Source organism: Pseudorasbora parva, chromosome 1, assembly GCF_024679245.1.
Source record: "Pseudorasbora parva isolate DD20220531a chromosome 1, ASM2467924v1, whole genome shotgun sequence".
NCBI classification, from domain to species: domain Eukaryota; kingdom Metazoa; phylum Chordata; class Actinopteri; order Cypriniformes; family Gobionidae; genus Pseudorasbora; species Pseudorasbora parva.
The window spans coordinates 70,683,848-70,704,476 of record NC_090172.1 but is presented as its reverse complement, the minus strand read 5'-3'; the positions used below and the strand labels follow the sequence as shown (position 1 = coordinate 70,704,476).

The window sequence follows — 20,629 nt, the reverse complement described above, 5'->3', positions numbered from 1 at the left end:
GATTAAAGGTTTAACTTTATTATATTCATGATTTTAGCAGATTTAGCCTTCAATGAGCAGGTGCACTTTTAGTTTATGCACTTTAGTTTAACAATATTAATGTACACACACGCAAACATGTTGTTTCAGTGTTTTCTGAGGACTTTCCATAGGCGTAATGTTTGTTATACTGTATAAACGGTATATTTATGTTTTATCCCACTACACTGCTCCTATCCAACACACACACACACACACACACACACACACACACACACACACACACACACACAGCAGGAGTGTATACAGGACTGAACTTTGCCGTGAGAGTGAATGAGGAAGTGGTGTGTGTGTGCGTACTGTCAGCTCTTAGTCTGAAGGTCATACTAAGGCTCACACACACTCTTACACACACTCTCTCGCTGAACACATCATGAAGTCCGTGCTGGGTCTCGCGCTGTTCCTGCTCCTGACCGGAAGTGCTTCGGCTCAGAAACCGCGCCGCTGCCGTAAGTGTGTCTGGAATAATCATAACAATAATAATAATCATAACAGGTCATTATCATATTAATGCGGTCATATCTACACGGATCACAGCTGAAGATATACCAAAACAGCAACAACTTAGGTTTCATTTCTGCACGTGATTTATTATTATTATAAGCGTTTCCTAACCTCAGTTAATTATTAGATATTCTGAACAGATACTCCTGATTTTACTGTAACAAACGCTTTAATTTACTGGCAAGCCAATTATTGTAAAATGTTGTTAAGATCTATTGGATATCTATTAAGTGTTCGAGTTTTAGCTCTTAAATACACGCAAAATATTGCTTTAGTAACAGCTGAAATACAGTTTAATAATAATATATTATTAATGATAATACATTGTATTGCTGTTAATGTTTTCTGCAGTTTTAATGAATAATCAGTGTTCGGGTGCGCGCGCAGCATGCAGTCAGAAAAACAACGCGAGCTGCTGTTGTCATGGTGACGCGCTAATGTACAGCTAGCCTGCTAAGTCTGTAGCATGCCACAGGTCACAGATATTGCCAGATATCAAACTTCACCTAACTATTAGTTTACAGAAAACATTTATTTACTTACCATGGCTTAACTCTGCTGTTTTCCTCACAATGTTGGCTAACTATAGCAGAGCACTTTACCCTGTTTACCGCGGTTACTTCAATGAGGAAAGTGTTCATAAGGCACATATATAACACACACAATGACCACAAACTACCCATTTATATTCTTTGAGCAAGATTAAATGAATGTAAATGAAGCCCAATAACAATAACAGTGAAATAAAAACAAATGAAGGACTCAATCTTGTCTTTCCAAAGTGTTATTTTCAGCTGTTATTTCTATTTAGATGGTTTATAGCTTAGATGGTTGTTCTGTTTGGAGGACTAAGGACTAATCATTCTCATATGAGGATCTGGTGATCAACACACATTTATGATTATTATCAGGGTCGAAAACATTTGTGTAAGCCTACATATATTTTGGTTTATTTAATGAATATACTGCTCAAAGAAATCTGAAATATAAAGCTTTTTTAACATGATAAAGGTCTGTACTATCACTTGATCAATATTACACCCTTGCTCAATAAATGTATTCATTTCTTTAAGTTCTTTCCAATAAATAAATAAATAAAATACAAATTCTTACCATTTTTCTTACCTTTTACTTTTGAACGGTAGTACAATGCTACAAAAGCTTCTGTTTCAGATAAATACTGTTCGTTTGCATCTAATCTGTTTGAATCTAAATGTACATTTACACATATTCTTTAGACACATAGTAATAGTTACTCAGTGTGTTAATAAATGTTTTATTGCCATGTATTCCTACTGTAATTAATGATTTATTCAGGTACTTATGAAACAGTAGTTGTCAGCGAACTCTTCCTGTGAGCTGATCTAAAGTCAGGATTATGCCTCGTCAGGCTTTTCCAAACGAGACATAAAGGATCAGTTCTCTTAAAAAACAGAAAAGGGAACAAACACAAAACAGAGTTAACAGAACAGAGAACAATGCAAAACAATTAAACTGTACAACTGTACACTTGATATAACATGAACGATTATTCCTGCACACCTCCAGAAAACGTCATGTCAAAAAAAAAAACACAACGTAAAAATCCTCTGCAATCTGATATAAAAATACATTTCTGTAAAGTGTAGACATTGCTGAATAAAACTCTACCTGTGGGTTACAGTGGATTACCACAGGAGTGCCAGAATACAACCACTAACATATTATTATTATTATCATTATTATTATTAGGGGTTCAAGCACGAAGTGCTGAAACACTATTGTAATTGTTAGGGTTTTTATTAGGGGTTCAAGCACGAAGTGCTGAAACCCTATTGTAATTGTACTGATTTTTATTATTATTATTATTATTATTATTATTATTATTATTATTATTATTATTATTCTCCGCTAAAACGCATCGTGCAGACCAAACCGTAAGAGCTGGAAATTTGAAACTTTGTCAGATGGTAGTACTCATGTTGGGGAGACCCTGAGAAGCTATGACCCCAATTGGCCCATAGGTGGCGCTATAGCAATCAATTGCGAGAAAAGGCTCATAACTCCTAAACCGTTTGGTCCACACTCAAGTGTCATATATCATTGGAAAGCTGAGTCCTTGGCGAACAAAATGTATATCTCAGATTTTATTTCCAGTATGCAAATTTTTCCGCCATTTTGAATTTTATTGAAAACCTACTTTTGCAAACTAGTCCCTGGTTTTTTGACCGATCGGAACCAAACCAGTGGCAAAATGTTCTCTGGTCTCTGTTTATCAATAGTTATCAAAAAAAAGTTGAAATTTCGATTCATTTATGCTAATTGGCTTCAAAATGGACGTTCAGGGCGGAGCCTATTTTACTAAAAAGGCTATAACTCAAGAAGGAAATGAGATATCGTCACCAAACTTGGTACACATGTATATCGGCTCAATTTGAGGTCACGATAAAAAAATCGCGATGATTGGCCACTTGGTGGCGCTATAATGCGAAAAAAACATGAAAAGGGCTGTAACCACGCGACCGCTAGTCCGATTGACCTGAAAATTGGTATGCAGTGTCTTGGTCCAAGGCCCCATGTACGTCTATGAGGACATTGGCGTATCTCAAAAAACATGGCCGCCATCGGCCAATGAAATTTGAGCACCTATTAGATGGGGTTAACAGAGGCCGATCGGAACGAAACTTGATGGGCATGTTTGACTCATGGTCCTAGAGGTCTGTAAGAATTTTGAAAGAAATCGGCCACTAGTTGGCGCTAACGAGTTTTATGGCTCTGAAATCACGTGTTTTTTCACGCATCCACAAAATATGCATATCATATGATAGATCTCCTCATGTTGAACAAATTTGCCTCTAAAACCATTGCTGTCAATCAAATCATTAATTAAATATTCACAATTATGTTAAAAACCTACTTTTGCAAACTAGTCCCTGGTTTTTTGACCGATCGGAACCAAACCAGTGTCAAAATGTTCTCTGGTCTCTGTTTATCAATAGTTATCGAAAAAAAGTTGAAATTTCAATTCATTTTTGCTAATTGGCTTCAAAATGGACATTCAGGGTGGAGCCTATTTTACTAAAAAGGCTATAACTCAAGAAGGAAATGAGATACCGTCACCAAACTTGGTACACATGTATATCGGCTCAATTTGAGGTCACGATAAAAATATTGCGACGATTGGCCACTTGGTGGCGCTATAATGTGAAAAAAAACATGAAAAGGGCTATAACCACGCGATCGCTAGTCCAATTAACCTGAAAATTGGTATGCAGACATTGGCGTATCTCAAAAAACATGGCCGCCATCGGCCAATGAAATTTGAGCACCTATTAGACAAGGTTAACAGAGGCCGATCGGAACGAAACTTGGTGGGCATGTTTGACTCATGGTCCTAGAGGTCTGTAAGATTTTTGAAAGAAATCGGCCACTAGTTGGCGCTAACTCAAAAGGGAAGCTCAAAAATTCACGAAAATTGTTGGGTATATGTAGCATGACATGCTGATGAAGCATGAAAAGTTTTAAAGAGATCGGACTATAGGTGGCGCTATAACTGTTAAAAAGCTATAAAAACCATGCATTTTTTATGGTAAATTGCCTATATTGGCTGTAAATGGACTTTTCCATCTATTATTTCAGTGTTTAAAATCTTGCTAAATAAAACTTAATGTCTTTAATGCCTATGTGGTTAAAAGGCCTTAAATGCTTGAACCCCGCTAAATGCTGCTTGCAGCTTTAATTATTATTATTATTCTCCCCTAAAACGCATCGTGCAGACCAAACCGTAAGGGCTAGAGACTTGACACTTTGCCACATGGTAGCCCAAAAATCGAGGAGAGCTTATCAAATTATGACCCCGATTGGCCAATAGGGGGCGCTACAGCAATCAAAAGCGCGAAATGGCTCATAACTCCTAAACGGTTTAGTCCACACTCAAGTGCCTTATATCATTGGAAAGCTGAGACCATGGCGAACAAAACGTATATCTCCGATTTTATTTCCGTCTGGAAAAATTTTCCGCCATTTTGAATTTTGTCGAAAAACTACTTTTGCGAACTAGTCCCTGGTTTTTTGACCAATCGGAACCAAACCAGTGCCAAAATGTTTTCTGTAGTCTGAAAATCAATATTCATTGAAAAAAAGTTGAAATTTCGATTCACGGAAGATAAGGGGATTCAAAATGGACGCTCAGGGCGGAGCCTATTTTACTAAAAAGACTATAACTCAATAATGAAATGAGATATCTTCACCAAACTTGGTACACATGTGTATGGGGTCAATTTGAGGTCACGATAAAAAAATCGCGACGATTGGCCACTTGGTGGCGCAATAATGTGAAAAAAACCTGCAAATAGCTATAACCATGCGACTGCTACTCCGATTTACCTGAAAATTGGTATGCAGTGTCTTGGCCCAAGGTAGCATGTATGTCTCTGAGGATATTGGCGTATCTCAAAAAACATGGCCGCCATCGGCCAATGAAGTTTGAGCACCTATTAGACAAGGTTATCGGAGGCCGATCGGAACAAAACTCGGTGGGCATGTTTGACTCATGGTCCTAGAGGTCTGTAAGAATTTTGAAAGAAATCGGCCACTAGTTGGCGCTAACGAGTTTTATGGCTCTGTAATCACGTGGTGTTGCACACATCGGCAAAATATGCATATCATTTGATAGATCTCCTCATGCTGAACAACTTTGCCTCTAGAACCAGTGCTGTCAATCAAATCGTTAATTAAATATTTGCAATTATGTTAAAAACCTACTTTTGCGAACTAGTCCCTGGTTTTTTGCCCGACCGGAACAAAACCAGTCTAGTACAATTCTATAGACTCTCTAGATAAATATTCATTGAAAAAAAGTTGAACTTTTGCATTTGAAAGGCTATAACAGGGCCAATTAGAAAAGAGGCGTGGCAAAATATACTCAAAAGCCTATAAATCCTAAGGGAATACTCAAAACTTCACGAAAATTGTTGGGTATGTGTGGCATACCATGCTAATGAAGCATGCAACGTTTTACAAAGATCAGAGTATAGGTGGCGCTATAAGTGTTAAAAAGCTTTAAAAACCATGCATTTCCTATGGTAAATTGCCCATATTGGCTGTAAATGGACTTTTCCATCTATTATTTTAGTGTTTAAAAGCTTGCTAAATAAAACTTAGTGTCTTTAATGCCTATGTGCTTAAAAGGCCTTAAAGGCTTGAACCCCGCTAAATGCTGCTTGCAGCTTTAATTATTATTATTATTCTCCCCTAAAACGCATCGTGCAGACCAAACCGTAAGGGCTAGAGACTTGACACTTTGCCACATGGTAGCCCAAAAATCGAGGAGAGCTTATCAAATTATGACCCCGATTGGCCAATAGGGGGCGCTACAGCAATCAAAAGCGCAAAATGACTCATAACTCCTAAACCGTTTAGTCCACACTCAAGTGCCTTATATCATTCGAAAGCTGAGACCATGGCGAACAAAACGTATATCTCCGATTTTATTTCCGTCTGGAAAAATTTTCCGCCATTTTGAATTTTGTCGAAAAACTACTTTTGCAAACTAGTCCCTGGTTTTTTGACCGATTGGAACCAAACCAGTGCCAAAATGTTTTCTGTAGTCTGCATATCAATATTCATTGAAAAAGAGTTGAAATTTCGATTCAGGGAAGATAAGGGGATTCAAAATGGACGCTCAGGGCGGAGCCTATTTTACTAAAAAGACTATAACTCAATAATGAAATGAGATATCTTCACCAAACTTGGTATACATGTGTATGGGCTCAATTTGAGGTCACGATAAAAACATCGCGACGATTGGCCACTTGGTGGCGCTATAATGTGAAAAAAACCTGCAAATAGCTATAACCATGCGACTGCTACTCCGATTTACCTGAAAATTGGTATGCAGTGTCTTGGCCCAAGGTAGCATGTATGTCTATGAGGATATTGGTGTATCTCAAAAAACATGGCCGCCATTGGCCAATGAAGTTTGAGCAACTATTACACAAGGTTATCGGAGGCCGATCGGAACGAAACTCGGTGGGCATGTTTGACTCATGGTCTTAGAGGTCTGTAAGAATTTTGAAAGAAATCGGCCACTAGTTGGCGCTAACGAGTTTTATGGCTCTGTAATCACGTGGTGTTGCACACATCGGCAAAATATGCATATCATTTGATAGATCTCCTCATGCTGAACAACTTTGCCTCTAGAACCATTGCTGTCAATCAAATCGTTAATTAAATATTTGCAATTATGTTAAAAACCTACTTTTGCGAACTAGTCCCTGGTTTTTTGGCCGACCGGAACAAAACCAGTCTAGGACAATTCTATAGACTCTCTAGATAAATATTCATTGAAAAAAAGTTGAACTTTTGCATTTGGATGGCTATAACAGGGCCAATTAGAAAAGAGGCGTGGCAAAATATACTCACAAGCCTATAAATCCTAAGGGAAAACTCAAAACTTCACGAAAATTGTTGGGTATATGTGGCATACCATGTTGATGAAGCATGCAACGTTTTACAAAGATCGGAGTATAGGTGGCGCTATAAGTGTTAAAAAGCTTTAAAAACCATGCATTTCCTATGGTAAATTGCCCATATTGGCTGTAAATGGACTTTTCCATCTATTATTTTAGTGTTAAAAATCTTGTTAAATAAAACTTAATGTCTTTAATGCCTATGTGCTTAAAAGGCCTTAAAGGCTTGAACCCCGCTAAATGCTGCTTGCAGCTTTAATTATTATTATTATTATTATTATTACTATTATTATTATCATCATTATTATTATTATTATTATTATTATTATTATTATTATTACTATTATTATTATCATCATTATTATTATTATTATTAAATATTTTGCAGTGTCTAAACTAACTTTAGAACATCAGAGAACAGCAGCAGAAGTGAACTGAGCCTTTATATCTCATTTGTAAAAGCTTAGCGAGGCTTAAATCATCCTCACTTTAGATCATCTTAAAGAAATACTGACATCTACTGAATGGGTTATAATTACCAGAATGAATCATTAATTACAGCAGGAATACATAAACATTTATTAACACACTACGTAACTATTATGTCAAAATAATATGGTGTAAATGTACATTTAGACAGTTTATTAATAATTGACTGGCACTGTCTTAATGTTCTTATGGACGACCAACAACTCTAAAATAACTGCTCTGTAAATAATGTAATACTTCATTTAGAAATTCTAAATTAATCATTAATAGAGTATAAAAATACAATTATTAAACACATTATAGATATGCTTATAAATCAAGAATAACACATTTATAGCTGTATTAATGAACTGCTTCTTAAATGTCTGCTTTATAAATGATGACTTAACTATTTACTAATATTTACTATTTATTAACGTTTTAAAAACAGCCTGACAAAAAGAACTACAAATGAATCAATAAAAAGAATACACTAGGCTACCTGTTCAAAATAAAACATAATTAAACAGCGTTAAATATAAAATATTTGGCATTATTTGGCAGGACTCCGATTTCGGCCTCGCCTTAAGTCTTGTGGGAAAACGAGGCCATCGTGTGCTCTTTCATATGCTAATGATATTAATTAGGGGGCGTTAACAAGGCGGAGCTCTGAAACACTGTCAGGATCATTAACGATTTACAGATTTCACATGCGAAAGAGAGGCCTACGAGCTTAGGGTCAGCTCTAGGGTCAGCTCTAGGGTCAGCTTTAGGGTCAGCTTTAGATTCAGCTTTAGATTCAGCTTTAGGGTCAGCTCTAGGGTCAGCTCTAGGGTCAGCTTTAGATTCAGCTTTAGGGTCAGCTCTAGGGTCAGCTCTAGATCAGCTCTAGGGTCAGCTTTAGATTCAGCTTTAGGGTCAGCTCTAGGGTCAGCTCTAGATCAGCTCTAGGGTCAGCTTTAGATTCAGCTTTAGGGTCAGCTCTAGGGTCAGCTCTAGATCAGCTCTAGGGTCAGCTTTAGATTCAGCTTTAGGGTCAGCTCTAGGGTCAGCTCTAGATCAGCTCTAGGGTCAGCTCTAGGGTCAGCTTTAGGGTCAGCTCTAGGGTCAGCTCTAGGGTCAGCTCTAGGGTCAGCTCTAGATCAGCTCTAGGGTCAGCTCTAGATCAGCTTTAGGGTCAGCTCTAGGGTCAGCTCTAGATCAGCTTTAGGGTCAGCTTTAGATTCAGCTTTAGGGTCAGCTCTAGGGTCAGCTCTAGGGTCAGCTCTAGGGTCAGCTTTAGGGTCAGCTTTAGGGTCAGCTCTAGGGTCAGCTCTAGGGTCAGCTCTAGGGTCAGCTTTAGGGTCAGCTCTAGGGTCAGCTCTAGGGTCAGCTCTAGGGTCAGCTTTAGGGTCAGCTCTAGGGTCAGCTCTAGGGTCAGCTCTAGGGTCAGCTCTAGGGTCAGCTTTAGGGTCAGCTTTAGGGTCAGCTCTAGGGTCAGCTTTAGGGTCAGCTCTAGGGTCAGCTTTAGATTCAGGTTTAGAGTCAGGTTTAGAGTCAGCTTTAGGGTCAGCTCTAGGGTCAGCTTTAGGGTCAGCTTTAGGTTCAGCTCTAGGGTCAGCTTTAGGGTCAGCTTTAGGTTCAGCTCTAGGGTCAGCTTTAGGGTCAGCTTTAGGTTCAGCTCTAGGGTCAGCTCTAGGGTCAGCTTTAGGGTCAGCTCTAGGGTCAGCTTTAGGGTCAGCTTTAGGTTCAGCTCTAGGGTCAGCTCTAGGGTCAGCTTTAGGGTCAGCTTTAGGTTCAGCTCTAGGGTCAGCTTTAGATTCAGCTTTAGATTCAGCTCTAGGGTCAGCTTTAGGGTCAGCTTTAGGTTCAGCTCTAGGGTCAGCTTTAGGGTCAGCTTTAGGGTCAGCTCTAGGGTCAGCTTTAGGGTCAGCTTTAGGTTCAGCTTTAGGTTCAGCTTTAGATTCAGCTCTAGGGTCAGCTTTAGATTCAGCTCTAGGGTCAGCTTTAGGGTCAGCTTTAGATTCAGCTTTAGGGTCAGCTTTAGAGTCAGCTTTAGGGTCAGCTTTAGGGTCAGCTTTAGATTCAGCTTTAGGGTCAGCTTTAGATTCAGCTTTAGGGTCCGCTTTAGATTCAGCTTTAGGGTCAGCTCTAGGGTAAGCTTTAGGGTCCGCATTAGATTCAGCTCTAGATTCAGCTTTAGGGTCCGCTTTAGGGTCAGCTCTAGGGTCCGCTTTAGATTCAGCTCTAGATTCAGCTTTAGGGTCAGCTTTAGGGTCAGCTTTAGGGTCAGCTCTAGGGTCAACTCTAGGGTCAGCTTTAGATTCAGCTTTAGATTCAGCTTTAGGGTCAGCTCTAGGGTCAGCTTTAGATTCAGCTTTAGGGTCAGCTTTAGGGTCAGCTTTAGATTCAGCTTTAGATTCAGCTCTAGATTCAGCTTTAGGGTCCGCTTTAGATTCAGGTTTAGAGTCAGCTTTAGGGTCAGCTTTAGATTCAGGTTTAGAGTCAGCTTTAGATTCAGCTTTAGGGTCCGCTTTAGGGTCCACTTTAGGGTCAGGTTTAGGGTCAGCTTTAGATTCATCTTTAGGGTCAGCTTTAGGGTCAGCTTTAGATTCAGCTCTAGGGTCAGCTTTAGGGTCCGCTTTAGATTCAGCTTTAGGGTCAGCTCTAGATTCAGCTTTAGGGTCCGCTTTAGATTCAGGTTTAGAGTCAGCTTTAGGGTCCGCTTTAGATTCAGCTTTAGATTCAGGTTTAGAGTCAGCTTTAGATTCATCTTTAGGGTCCGCTTTAGATTCAGCTTTAGGGTCCGCTTTAGATTCAGCTTTAGGGTCAGCTTTAGGGTCAGCTTTAGATTCAGCTTTAGATTCAGCTCTAGATTCAGCTTTAGGGTCCGCTTTAGATTCAGGTTTAGAGTCAGCTTTAGGGTCAGCTTTAGATTCAGGTTTAGAGTCAGCTTTAGATTCAGCTTTAGGGTCCGCTTTAGGGTCCACTTTAGGGTCAGGTTTAGGGTCAGCTTTAGATTCATCTTTAGGGTCAGCTTTAGGGTCAGCTTTAGATTCAGCTCTAGGGTCAGCTTTAGGGTCCGCTTTAGATTCAGCTTTAGGGTCAGCTCTAGATTCAGCTTTAGGGTCCGCTTTAGATTCAGGTTTAGAGTCAGCTTTAGGGTCCGCTTTAGATTCAGCTTTAGATTCAGGTTTAGAGTCAGCTTTAGATTCATCTTTAGGGTCCGCTTTAGATTCAGCTTTAGGGTCCGCTCTAGGGTCAGCTTTAGGGTCAGCTTCAGATTAAGCTTTGGGTTCATCTTTAGGTTCAGCTTTCATCATGAATTACAGCAGTGTGTGTTTGAGCTTACACTGATAAAGAACGCTAAAGAGTTAGTTGATAAAGTGTCAGTTATTACACCAGTTATTAATGTGAATGTGTTGATTGACAGGCACTCCGCCGCTGCTGTCCGGAAGTATGAGCGTGGTGAGTGACCACACACACACACACACTCTTTTTAACAACTTGTTAACAGTTTTGATTATTTGAGAATTGTGTTTTAATTCTTCCATCCATTCCCTTTCCATCCATCCTCCAACCCATCAATCCAATCCATCCATCACTCCATCCATCCATCCCTCTAACCAACCACCAACCCATCCATCTATCCAATCCATCCATTAATCGATCCATCCATCCCTCCGTGTGTTTCAGAGTGCTCGAGAAGGTCAGGACTGGGCGTTTGCCAAATATCGTTATGATGCTTTCGGTCAGCGCATCCGTCTGTGGGAATTTGGAAATGTTGACAACAAATCGTTCCATCTGAATATGCTGTTCCTGTTTCGAGAGGTAAAGATCAACCATAATGCGCAACTACACTGAGAAACTCATAACTCATAACCACATAATTCCTCAAACAGACACACTGAAATATTAGCGCTATAGGAACTGAAACTGACCAGAAATTATTTACTCCACGTCCTCACTGAATGCAGCTTTAATATACTGTCAGAAAATGACATTCAAACCCACTCAGTTTCACAAATATGAACAGAAGACTAAAGCCATACAGAATAAGCTGCAGGCAGCAATGACCGCCTTAAGGCATTTAAGCCACTACACTAAATATTCAACTATATGATTGATCTGCCTGCATTGACACTATATAATTGAAATGAGCTGATGACATCACCGTTTTCTCCAGAGCGACTGTACAGCTGAATCAACTTCTGTTGCAATATTTTCTGGTGAACACTGTGCTGATCTTTGGAAACTCTAACAATGACAACAGTGCCTAATCATGCACTGCGATTAAAGTGCGGCTACTCTGTTAATATTTGAGGCTAAAGTCAAAGTGTCTAAACAAAAGGACAAAACTCAGCAGATGTTAACTGACCTGAGTCGCAGCTTCACTGCAATAACAGCTTCAGATGTCACTGTAGAGAAGTCCTCCATTATCAGTGTTTCCTCTCTCGTCATCAGGGTGTGGTTTACTCCATAAACTACAGAAACAGGACCTGTCAGAAGAACCCCCTCCACGCTGCCTTCCACCCGTCCCACATCCCTCACAACGCCTCTCTGGTGGCTCAGGTGATTCTGGGAGGCTCGTCAGCACCTGGAGAAGGCCTGCTGGTCAACACCTGGACCGGAGATGTGCCACAAACTGGAGGTGAGGTTACACCTGTCCCGCTTTACCTTAGTTTTACAGCTCCAACTCTGAGAATAGAGGTTCTGAAGGGGTTTTCCAGTTCCCTAAAGAACAAATCCTGAGAATAAAGGTTCTGAAGGGGTTTTCCAGCTCCCTAAAGAACAAACCCTGAGAATAAAGGTTCTGAAGGGGTTTTCCAGCTCCCTAAAGAACAAACCATGAGAATAAAGGTTCTGAAGGGGTTTTCCAGCTCCCTAAAGAACAAACCCTGAGAATAAAGGTTCTGAAGGGGTTTTCCAGCTCCCTAAAGAACAAACTCTGAGAATAAAGGTTCTGAAGGGGTTTTCCAGCTCCCTAAAGAACAAACCCAGAGAATAAAGGTTCTGAAGGGGTTTTCCAGCTCCCTAAAGAACAAACCCTGAGAATAAAGGTTCTGAAGGGGTTTTCCAGCTCCCTAAAGAACAAACCCAGAGAATAAAGGTTCTGAAGGGGTTTTCCAGCTCCCTAAAGAACAAACCCTGAGAAGGAAGGTTCTGAAGGGGTTTTCCAGCTCCCTAAAGAACAAACCCTGAGAATAAAGGTTCTGAAGGGGTTTTCCAGCTCCCTAAAGAACAAACCCTGAGAATAAAGGTTCTGAAGGGGTTTTCCAGTTCCCTAAAGAACAAACTCAGAGAATAAAGGTTCTGAAGGGGTTTTCCAGTTGCCTAAAGAACAAACCCTGATAATAAAGGTTCTAAAGGGGTTTTCCAGTTCCCTAAAGAACAAACCCTGAGAATAAAGGTTCTGAAGGGGTTTTCCAGTTCCCTAAAGAACAAACCCTGAGAATAAAGGTTCTGAAGGGGTTTTCCAGTTTCCTTAAGAACAAACCCTGAGAATAAAGGTTCTGAAGGGGTTTTCCAGCTCCCTAAAAAACAAACCCTGAGAATAGAGGTTCTGAAGGGGTTTTCCAGCTCCCTAAAGAACAAACTAAGAGAATAAAGGTTCTGAAGGGGTTTTCCAGTTCTCTAAAGAACAAACCCTGAGAATAAAGGTTCTGAGGGGGTTTTCCAGCTCCCTAAAGAACAAACCCTGAGAATAAAGGTTCTGAAGGGGTTTTCCAGTTCCCTAAAGAACAAACCCTGAGAATAAAGGTTCTGAAGGGGTTTTCCAGTTCCCTAAAGAACAAACCCTGAGAATAAAGGTTCTAAAGGGGTTTTCCAGCTCCACTAAAGAACAAACACAGAGAATAAAGGTTCTGAAGGGGTTTTCCAGTTCCCTAAAGAACAAACCCTGAGAATAAAGGTTCTGAAGGGGTTTTCCAGCTTCACTAGAGAACAAACCCTGAGAATAAAGGTTCTGAAGGGGTTTTCCAGCTCCCTAAAGAACAAACCCTGAGAATAAAGGTTCTGAAGGGGTTTTCCAGTTCCCTAAAGAACAAACCCTGAGAATAAAGGTTCTAAAGGGGTTTTCCAGTTCCCTAAAGAACAAACCCTGATAATAAAGGTTCTGAAGGGGTTTTCCAGTTCCCTAGAGAACAAACCCTGAGAATAAAGGTTCTAAAGGGGTTTTCCAGTTCCCTAAAGAACAAACCCTGAGAATAAAGGTTCTAAAGGGGTTTTCGAGTTCCCTAAAGAACAAACCCTGAGAATAAAGGTTCTGAAGGGGTTTTCCAGTTCCCTAAAGAACAAACCCTGAGAATAAAGGTTCTGAAGGGGTTTTCCAGCTCCCTAAAAAACAAACCCTGAGAATAAAGGTTCTAAAGGGGTTTTCCAGTTCCCTAAAGAACAAACCCTGAGAATAAAGGTTCTGAAGGGGTTTTCCAGTTCCCTAAAGAACAAACTCAGAGAATAAAGGTTCTGAAGGGGTTTTCCAGTTGCCTAAAGAACAAACCCTGAGAATAAAAGTTCTGAAGGGGTTTTCCAGTTCCCTAAAGAACAAACCCTGAGAATAAAGGTTCTAAAGGGGTTTTCCAGTTCCCTAAAGAACAAACCCTGAGAATAAAGGTTCTGAAGGGGTTTACCAGCTCCCTAAAGAACAAACCCTGAGAATAAAGGTTCTGAAGGGGTTTTCCAGTTCCCTAAAGAACAAACTCAGAGAATAAAGGTTCTGAAGGGGTTTTCCAGTTGCCTAAAGAACAAACCCTGAGAATAAAGGTTCTGAAGGGGTTTTCCAGCTCCCTAAAGAACAAACTCTAAGAATAAAGGTTCTGAAGGGGTTTTCCAGTTGCCTAAAGAACAAACCCTGAGAATAAAGGTTCTGAAGGGGTTTACCAGCTCCCTAAAGAACAAACCCTGAGAATAAAGGTTCTGAAGGGGTTTTCCAGTTCCCTAAAGAACAAACTCAGAGAATAAAGGTTCTGAAGGGGTTTTCCAGTTGCCTAAAGAACAAACCCTGAGAATAAAAGTTCTGAAGGGGTTTTCCAGTTCCCTAAAGAACAAACCCTGAGAATAAAGGTTCTAAAGGGGTTTTCCAGTTCCCTAAAGAACAAACCCTGAGAATAAAGGTTCTGAAGGGGTTTTCCAGTTCCCTAAAGAACAAACTCAGAGAATAAAGGTTCTGAAGGGGTTTTCCAGTTGCCTAAAGAACAAACCCTGAGAATAAAGGTTCTGAAGGGGTTTTCCAGCTCCCTAAAGAACAAACCCTGAGAATAAAGGTTCTGAAGGGGTTTTCCAGTTCCCTAAAGAACAAACCCTGAGAATAAAGGTTCTGAAGGGGTTTTCCAGTTGCCTAAAGAACAAACCCTGATAATAAAGGTTCTGAAGGGGTTTTCCAGTTCACTAGAGAACAAACCCTGAGAATAAAGGTTCTGAAGGGGTTTTCCAGCTCCCTAAAAAACAAACCCTGAGAATAAAGGTTCTAAAGGGGTTTTCCAGCTCCCTAAAGAACAAACCCTGAGAATAAAGGTTCTAAAGGGGTTTTCCAGTTCCCTAAAGAACAAACCCTGAGAATAAAGGTTCTGAAGGGGTTTTCCAGCTCCCTAAAAAACAAACCCTGAGAATAAAGGTTCTGAAGGGGGTTTCCAGTTCCCTAAAGAACAAACCCTTAGAATAAAGGTTCTGAAGGGGTTTTCCAGCTCCCTAAAGAACAAATCCTGATAATAAAGGTTCTGAAGGGGTTTTCCAGTTGCCTAAAGAACAAAGCCTGAGAATAAAGGTTCTGAAGGGGTTTTCCAGCTCCCTAAAAAACAAACCCTGAGAATAAAGGTTCTGAAGGGGTTTTCCAGTTCCCTAAAGAACAAACTCAGAGAATAAAGGTTCTGAAGGGGTTTTCCAGTTCCCTAAAGAACAAACCCTGAGAATAAAGGTTCTGAAGGGGTTTTCCAGCTCCCTAAAGAACAAACCCTGAGAATAAAGGTTCTGAAGGGGTTTTCCAGCTCCCTAAAGAACAAATCCTGATAATAAAGGTTCTGAAGGGGTTTTCCAGCTCCCTAAAGAACAAACCCTGAGAATAAAGGTTCTGAAGGGGTTTTCCAGCTCCCTAAAGAACAAACCCTGAGAATAAAGGTTCTGAAGGGGTTTTCCAGCTCCCTAAAGAACAAACCCTGAGAATAAAGGTTCTGAAGGGGTTTTCCAGCTCCCTAAAGAACAAACCCTGAGAATAAAGGTTCTGAAGGGGTTTTCCAGTTTCCTAAAGAACAAACCCTGAGAATAAAGGTTCTAAAGGGGTTTTCCAGTTCCCTAAAGAACAAACCCTGAGAATAAAGGTTCTGAAGGGGTTTTACAGCTTCACTAGAGAACAAACCCTGAGAATAAAGGTTCTGAAGGGGTTTTTCCAGCTTCACTAGAGAACAAACCCTGAGAATAAAGGTTCTGAAGGGGTTTTCCAGCTCCCTAAAGAACAAACCCTGAGAATAAAGGTTCTGAAGGGGTTTTCCAGCTCCCTAAAGAACAAACCCTGAGAATAAAGGTTCTGAAGGGGTTTTCCAGTTCCCTAAAGAACAAACCCTGAGAATAAAGGTTCTAAAGGGGTTTTCCAGTTCCCTAAAGAACAAACCCTGATAATAAAGGTTCTGAAGGGGTTTTCCAGTTCCCTAGAGAACAAACCCTGAGAATAAAGGTTCTAAAGGGGTTTTCCAGTTCCCTAAAGAACAAACCCTGAGAATAAAGGTTCTAAAGGGGTTTTCGAGTTCCCTAAAGAACAAACCCTGAGAATAAAGGTTCTGAAGGGGTTTTCCAGTTCCCTAAAGAACAAACCCTGAGAATAAAGGTTCTGAAGGGGTTTTCCAGCTCCCTAAAAAACAAACCCTGAGAATAAAGGTTCTAAAGGGGTTTTCCAGTTCCCTAAAGAACAAACCCTGAGAATAAAGGTTCTGAAGGGGTTTTCCAGTTCCCTAAAGAACAAACTCAGAGAATAAAGGTTCTGAAGGGGTTTTCCAGTTGCCTAAAGAACAAACCCTGAGAATAAAAGTTCTGAAGGGGTTTTCCAGTTCCCTAAAGAACAAACCCTGAGAATAAAGGTTCTAAAGGGGTTTTCCAGTTCCCTAAAGAACAAACCCTGAGAATAAAGGTTCTGAAGGGGTTTACCAGCTCCCTAAAGAACAAACCCTGAGAATAAAGGTTCTGAAGGGGGTTTCCAGTTCCCTAAAGAACAAACTCAGAGAATAAAGGTTCTGAAGGGGTTTTCCAGTTGCCTAAAGAACAAACCCTGAGAATAAAGGTTCTGAAGGGGTTTTCCAGTTCCCTAAAGAACAAACTCAGAGAATAAAGGTTCTGAAGGGGTTTTCCAGTTGCCTAAAGAACAAACCCTGAGAATAAAAGTTCTGAAGGGGTTTTCCAGTTCCCTAAAGAACAAACCCTGAGAATAAAGGTTCTAAAGGGGTTTTCCAGTTCCCTAAAGAACAAACCCTGAGAATAAAGGTTCTGAAGGGGTTTACCAGCTCCCTAAAGAACAAACCCTGAGAATAAAGGTTCTGAAGGGGTTTTCCAGTTGCCTAAAGAACAAACCCTGATAATAAAGGTTCTGAAGGGGTTTTCCAGTTCACTAGAGAACAAACCCTGAGAATAAAGGTTCTGAAGGGGTTTTCCAGCTCCCTAAAGAACAAACCCTGATAATAAAGGTTCTGAAGGGGTTTTCCAGTTCCCTAAAGAACAAACTCAGAGAATAAAGGTTCTGAAGGGGTTTTCCAGTTGCCTAAAGAACAAACCCTGAGAATAAAGGTTCTGAAGGGGTTTTCCAGCTCCCTAAAGAACAAACCCTGAGAATAAAGGTTCTGAAGGGGTTTTCCAGTTCCCTAAAGAACAAACCCTGAGAATAAAGGTTCTGAAGGGGTTTTCCAGTTGCCTAAAGAACAAACCCTGATAATAAAGGTTCTGAAGGGGTTTTCCAGTTCACTAGAGAACAAACCCTGAGAATAAAGGTTCTGAAGGGGTTTTCCAGCTCCCTAAAAAACAAACCCTGAGAATAAAGGTTCTAAAGGGGTTTTCCAGCTCCCTAAAGAACAAACCCTGAGAATAAAGGTTCTAAAGGGGTTTTCCAGTTCCCTAAAGAACAAACCCTGAGAATAAAGGTTCTGAAGGGGTTTTCCAGCTCCCTAAAAAACAAACCCTGAGAATAAAGGTTCTGAAGGGGGTTTCCAGTTCCCTAAAGAACAAACCCTTAGAATAAAGGTTCTGAAGGGGTTTTCCAGCTCCCTAAAGAACAAATCCTGATAATAAAGGTTCTGAAGGGGTTTTCCAGTTGCCTAAAGAACAAACCCTGAGAATAAAGGTTCTGAAGGGGTTTTCCAGCTCCCTAAAAAACAAACCCTGAGAATAAAGGTTCTGAAGGGGTTTTCCAGTTCCTTAAAGAACAAACTCAGAGAATAAAGGTTCTGAAGGGGTTTTCCAGTTGCCTAAAGAACAAACCCTGATAATAAAGGTTCTGAAGGGGTTTTCCAGCTCCCTAAAGAATAAGAATAAAGGTTCTGAAGGGGTTTTCCAGTTGCCTAAAGAACAAACCCTGATAATAAAGGTTCTGAAGGGGTTTTCCAGCTCCCTAAAGAATAAGAATGAAGGTTCTGAAGGGGTTTTCCAGCTCCCTAAAGAATAAGAATGAAGGTTCTGAAGGGGTTTTCCAGTTCCCTAGAGAAGCGTTCCGTGATCAGATACGCTCGTGTGATGATCTAAGGCAAATTTATCCATTTATGATTCCAGGTAAATATATGGCCACGGTGACGGAGTTCGGCTGCATCCCGGTGTCCACGCTGTACTACACGGAGCGGTCCGGCTGGGTCGTCACCACGTAAGACCGATGACACACACACACACACACTGATTTTTGTGTAGCTCGTACTAACAGTGAGTGTGTTTTCAGGTATTTTAACGCAGTAACGGGTGTGGAGGATCCGGAGCAGTTCCTTCCTCCCAAGTTCTGTCATGATGTCCCGGCGGAGGAGGACACTCTGGACTTCTTCAGCGCGTTCTTCTGATGGCACACACACTGCTCTTTATGATATAACTCGCTTTTGATGTGCCTTATAATACATGATTCATCTCTTCTGAATGTTGTTTTCTGTGGTTCTATTTTCTTCATGTTTTGAATATTATTCTATGGACAATTATTTTTTGTACAGCACATTGGTCAACGTGGTTTAATAGTGCTATATAAATAAATAGAAATTGATAATGAATCATCTGCAAACTCTTTTTTCTGTCTTTCAAATGTGTTGAATAAAACCAGTCAAACACTGAAACACGTCTTCTCGTCTTTATTGCATTGAGAAACACGTCAAAAGCATAAACTATTAAACACTGAATAATGCAAATCAATCAGAGATCAGAAGAGACAAACGGATGAGCCACGTTGAGCTTCTGACTGAGAGGTGTGTGTGTGTGTGTGTGATCTGCTGATTGAGTCTAACGAAGTGCTAATACACGAGTGAGTAGCTGCTAATCTACCTTACGCTCATTACGCTAGTGTAATGCTAGTGCGTTACCATCTCACCTCCTCCACCTAATCAGAAACAAACAAACAAAGTGTGATGTGACGAGAGAGCAGCTCCATGACTACGCTAAAGAGGAAGCCCAAGAACATGTGAAGCATGTGGAACTCTCCAATGGAATGGCTTCTTGAGATCTAGGATCTTTGGCTTGGGCAGTGTGAGAGCCTGATTGGTTCCTGAGACGGAGCAGGGGCGTGTGTATGTCATGAGGAGGCGTGTTTATGCTATGAAGAGGTGTGCTTATGTCATGAGGGGCGGTTTTATGTCACGAGGCGGTGTGTTTATGTAATGAGGGGCGGTTTTATGTCACAAGGCGGTGTGTTTATGTCACGAAGGGGTGTGTTTATGTAATGAGGGGGCATTTATGTCACGAGGGGGTGTGTTTATGTCACGAGGGGGCGTTTATGTCACGAGGGTGTGTGTTTATTTCATGAGGGGGCGTTTATGTCATGAGGGGCGGTTTTATGTCACGAGGGGGTGTGTTTATGTCATGAGGAGGCGTGTCTATGTCCTTAGGGGGTGTGTCTATGTCCTGAGGGTGTGTGTTTATGTCATGAAGAGGCATGTCTGTCCTGAGGGGGCGTGTCTATGTCACGAGGGGGCGTGTTTATGTCATGAGGGGGCATGTCTGTCCTGAGGGGGCGTGTTTATGTCATGAGGAGGCATGTCACGCGGGGGTGTGTTTATGTCATGAGGAGGCGTGTCTATGTCATGATGGGGCATGTCTATGTCCTGAGGGTGCGTGTCTATGTCATGATGGGGCATGTCTATGTCCTGAGGGTGCGTGTCTATGTCATGAGGAGGCGTGTCTATGTCCTGAGGGGGTGTGTCTATGTCATGAGGAGGCGTGTCTATGTCCTGAGGGTGCGTGTCTATGTCATGAGGAGGCGTGTCTATGTCATGAGGGGGTGTGTCTATGTCATGAGGAGGCGTGTCTATGTCCTGAGGGGGTGTGTCTATGTCATGAGGAGGCGGTGCACGCGCTGCAGCTGCTGCTGTGATAGGACGAGGCAGTGTGTCTGCTCCTGGCCGCGATTGCAGGGGATCATCACCTTCCCCACCAGCAGCGAGCCGCTCTTCTGCTCCTCTTGAGCCTGAGGGATCATGGGAAGGTTAGTAACTCGAGTTAATGTGCTCGAGTTAATGTGTTCTGTCTGTCTGTGCACTCTGACCTTTACGAAAGAAGCCGAGGGGAAGCTGGCGAAGTCAGATGGCACACGAGCGCCAGGCCGCTGCGACACCACGTGCTGCGAAACCTCAGCCTGAAACACACACACACACACTCACGTGATCAATGTGCTGAAACACACCGGGGTGTGTGTGTGTGTGTCTGTGTGTGTGTCGGTGAGACCCGTGATCGGAGTTACCTGCAGTTTATCCAGAGCATCACTCAGAGTCTTCAGTCTGGCCGTCTGTTCCAGCAGCTGAGCACTCGCACTCACTGCGCGCACACACACACACACACACACACACACACACACACACACACACACACACACTTTTATCAGTGATGCATTAAATTGATCAAAACGCATTTATAACGTCCATCTCTACTAAATGCTGATCTTTTGAACTTTCTATTCATCAAAGAATCCTGAGAAATAAACTATGACATTAATAGAGAGGCGAAGGGAAGGAAAAGATGTGGTAGAAAAAAGTGTA

At 41.3% G+C, this 20,629-nt stretch overlaps 2 protein-coding genes across 7 annotated transcripts in view; one reads left to right on the top strand and one right to left on the bottom strand.

Moving 5' to 3' along the window:
* Positions 1–327: 327 nt before the first annotated feature.
* Positions 328–18,718, top strand: epdl1 (ependymin-like 1). Its single transcript, XM_067447677.1, has 6 exons — positions 328–488; positions 10,873–10,907; positions 11,136–11,270; positions 11,904–12,090; positions 18,180–18,267; positions 18,340–18,718. The coding sequence occupies exons 1-6, from the start codon at positions 413–415 to the stop codon at positions 18,452–18,454; spliced, it is 636 nt and encodes a 211-aa protein (XP_067303778.1). The 5' UTR covers positions 328–412; the 3' UTR covers positions 18,455–18,718.
* The window catches only part of dctn1a (dynactin 1a), a 36,051-nt gene continuing 34,140 nt past the window's right edge, over positions 18,719–20,629 (bottom strand). For all 6 annotated transcript variants that reach the window (XM_067447669.1, XM_067447667.1, XM_067447668.1 and 3 more), the window contains 3 exons: positions 20,335–20,408; positions 20,140–20,229; positions 18,719–20,061 (listed from right to left, as the gene is read on the bottom strand). In XM_067447669.1, the coding sequence (XP_067303770.1) occupies positions 19,924–20,061; positions 20,140–20,229; positions 20,335–20,408 (302 nt within the window). In that variant the 3' untranslated portion in view covers positions 18,719–19,923. The remainder of the gene's footprint in view (positions 20,062–20,139; positions 20,230–20,334; positions 20,409–20,629) is intronic.

Excerpts from the sequence above, each read along its gene's own strand:
- epdl1 (XM_067447677.1), top strand. The coding sequence starts at position 413 with ATGAAGTCCGTGCTGGGTCTCGCGCTGTTCCTGCTCCTGACCGGAAGT. Across the intron at positions 11,271-11,903 it reads TGCTGTTCCTGTTTCGAGAG|GGTGTGGTTTACTCCATAAA; the intron begins GTAAAGATCAAC and ends TCTCGTCATCAG. Across the intron at positions 18,268-18,339 it reads TCCGGCTGGGTCGTCACCAC|GTATTTTAACGCAGTAACGG; the intron begins GTAAGACCGATG and ends GTGTGTTTTCAG.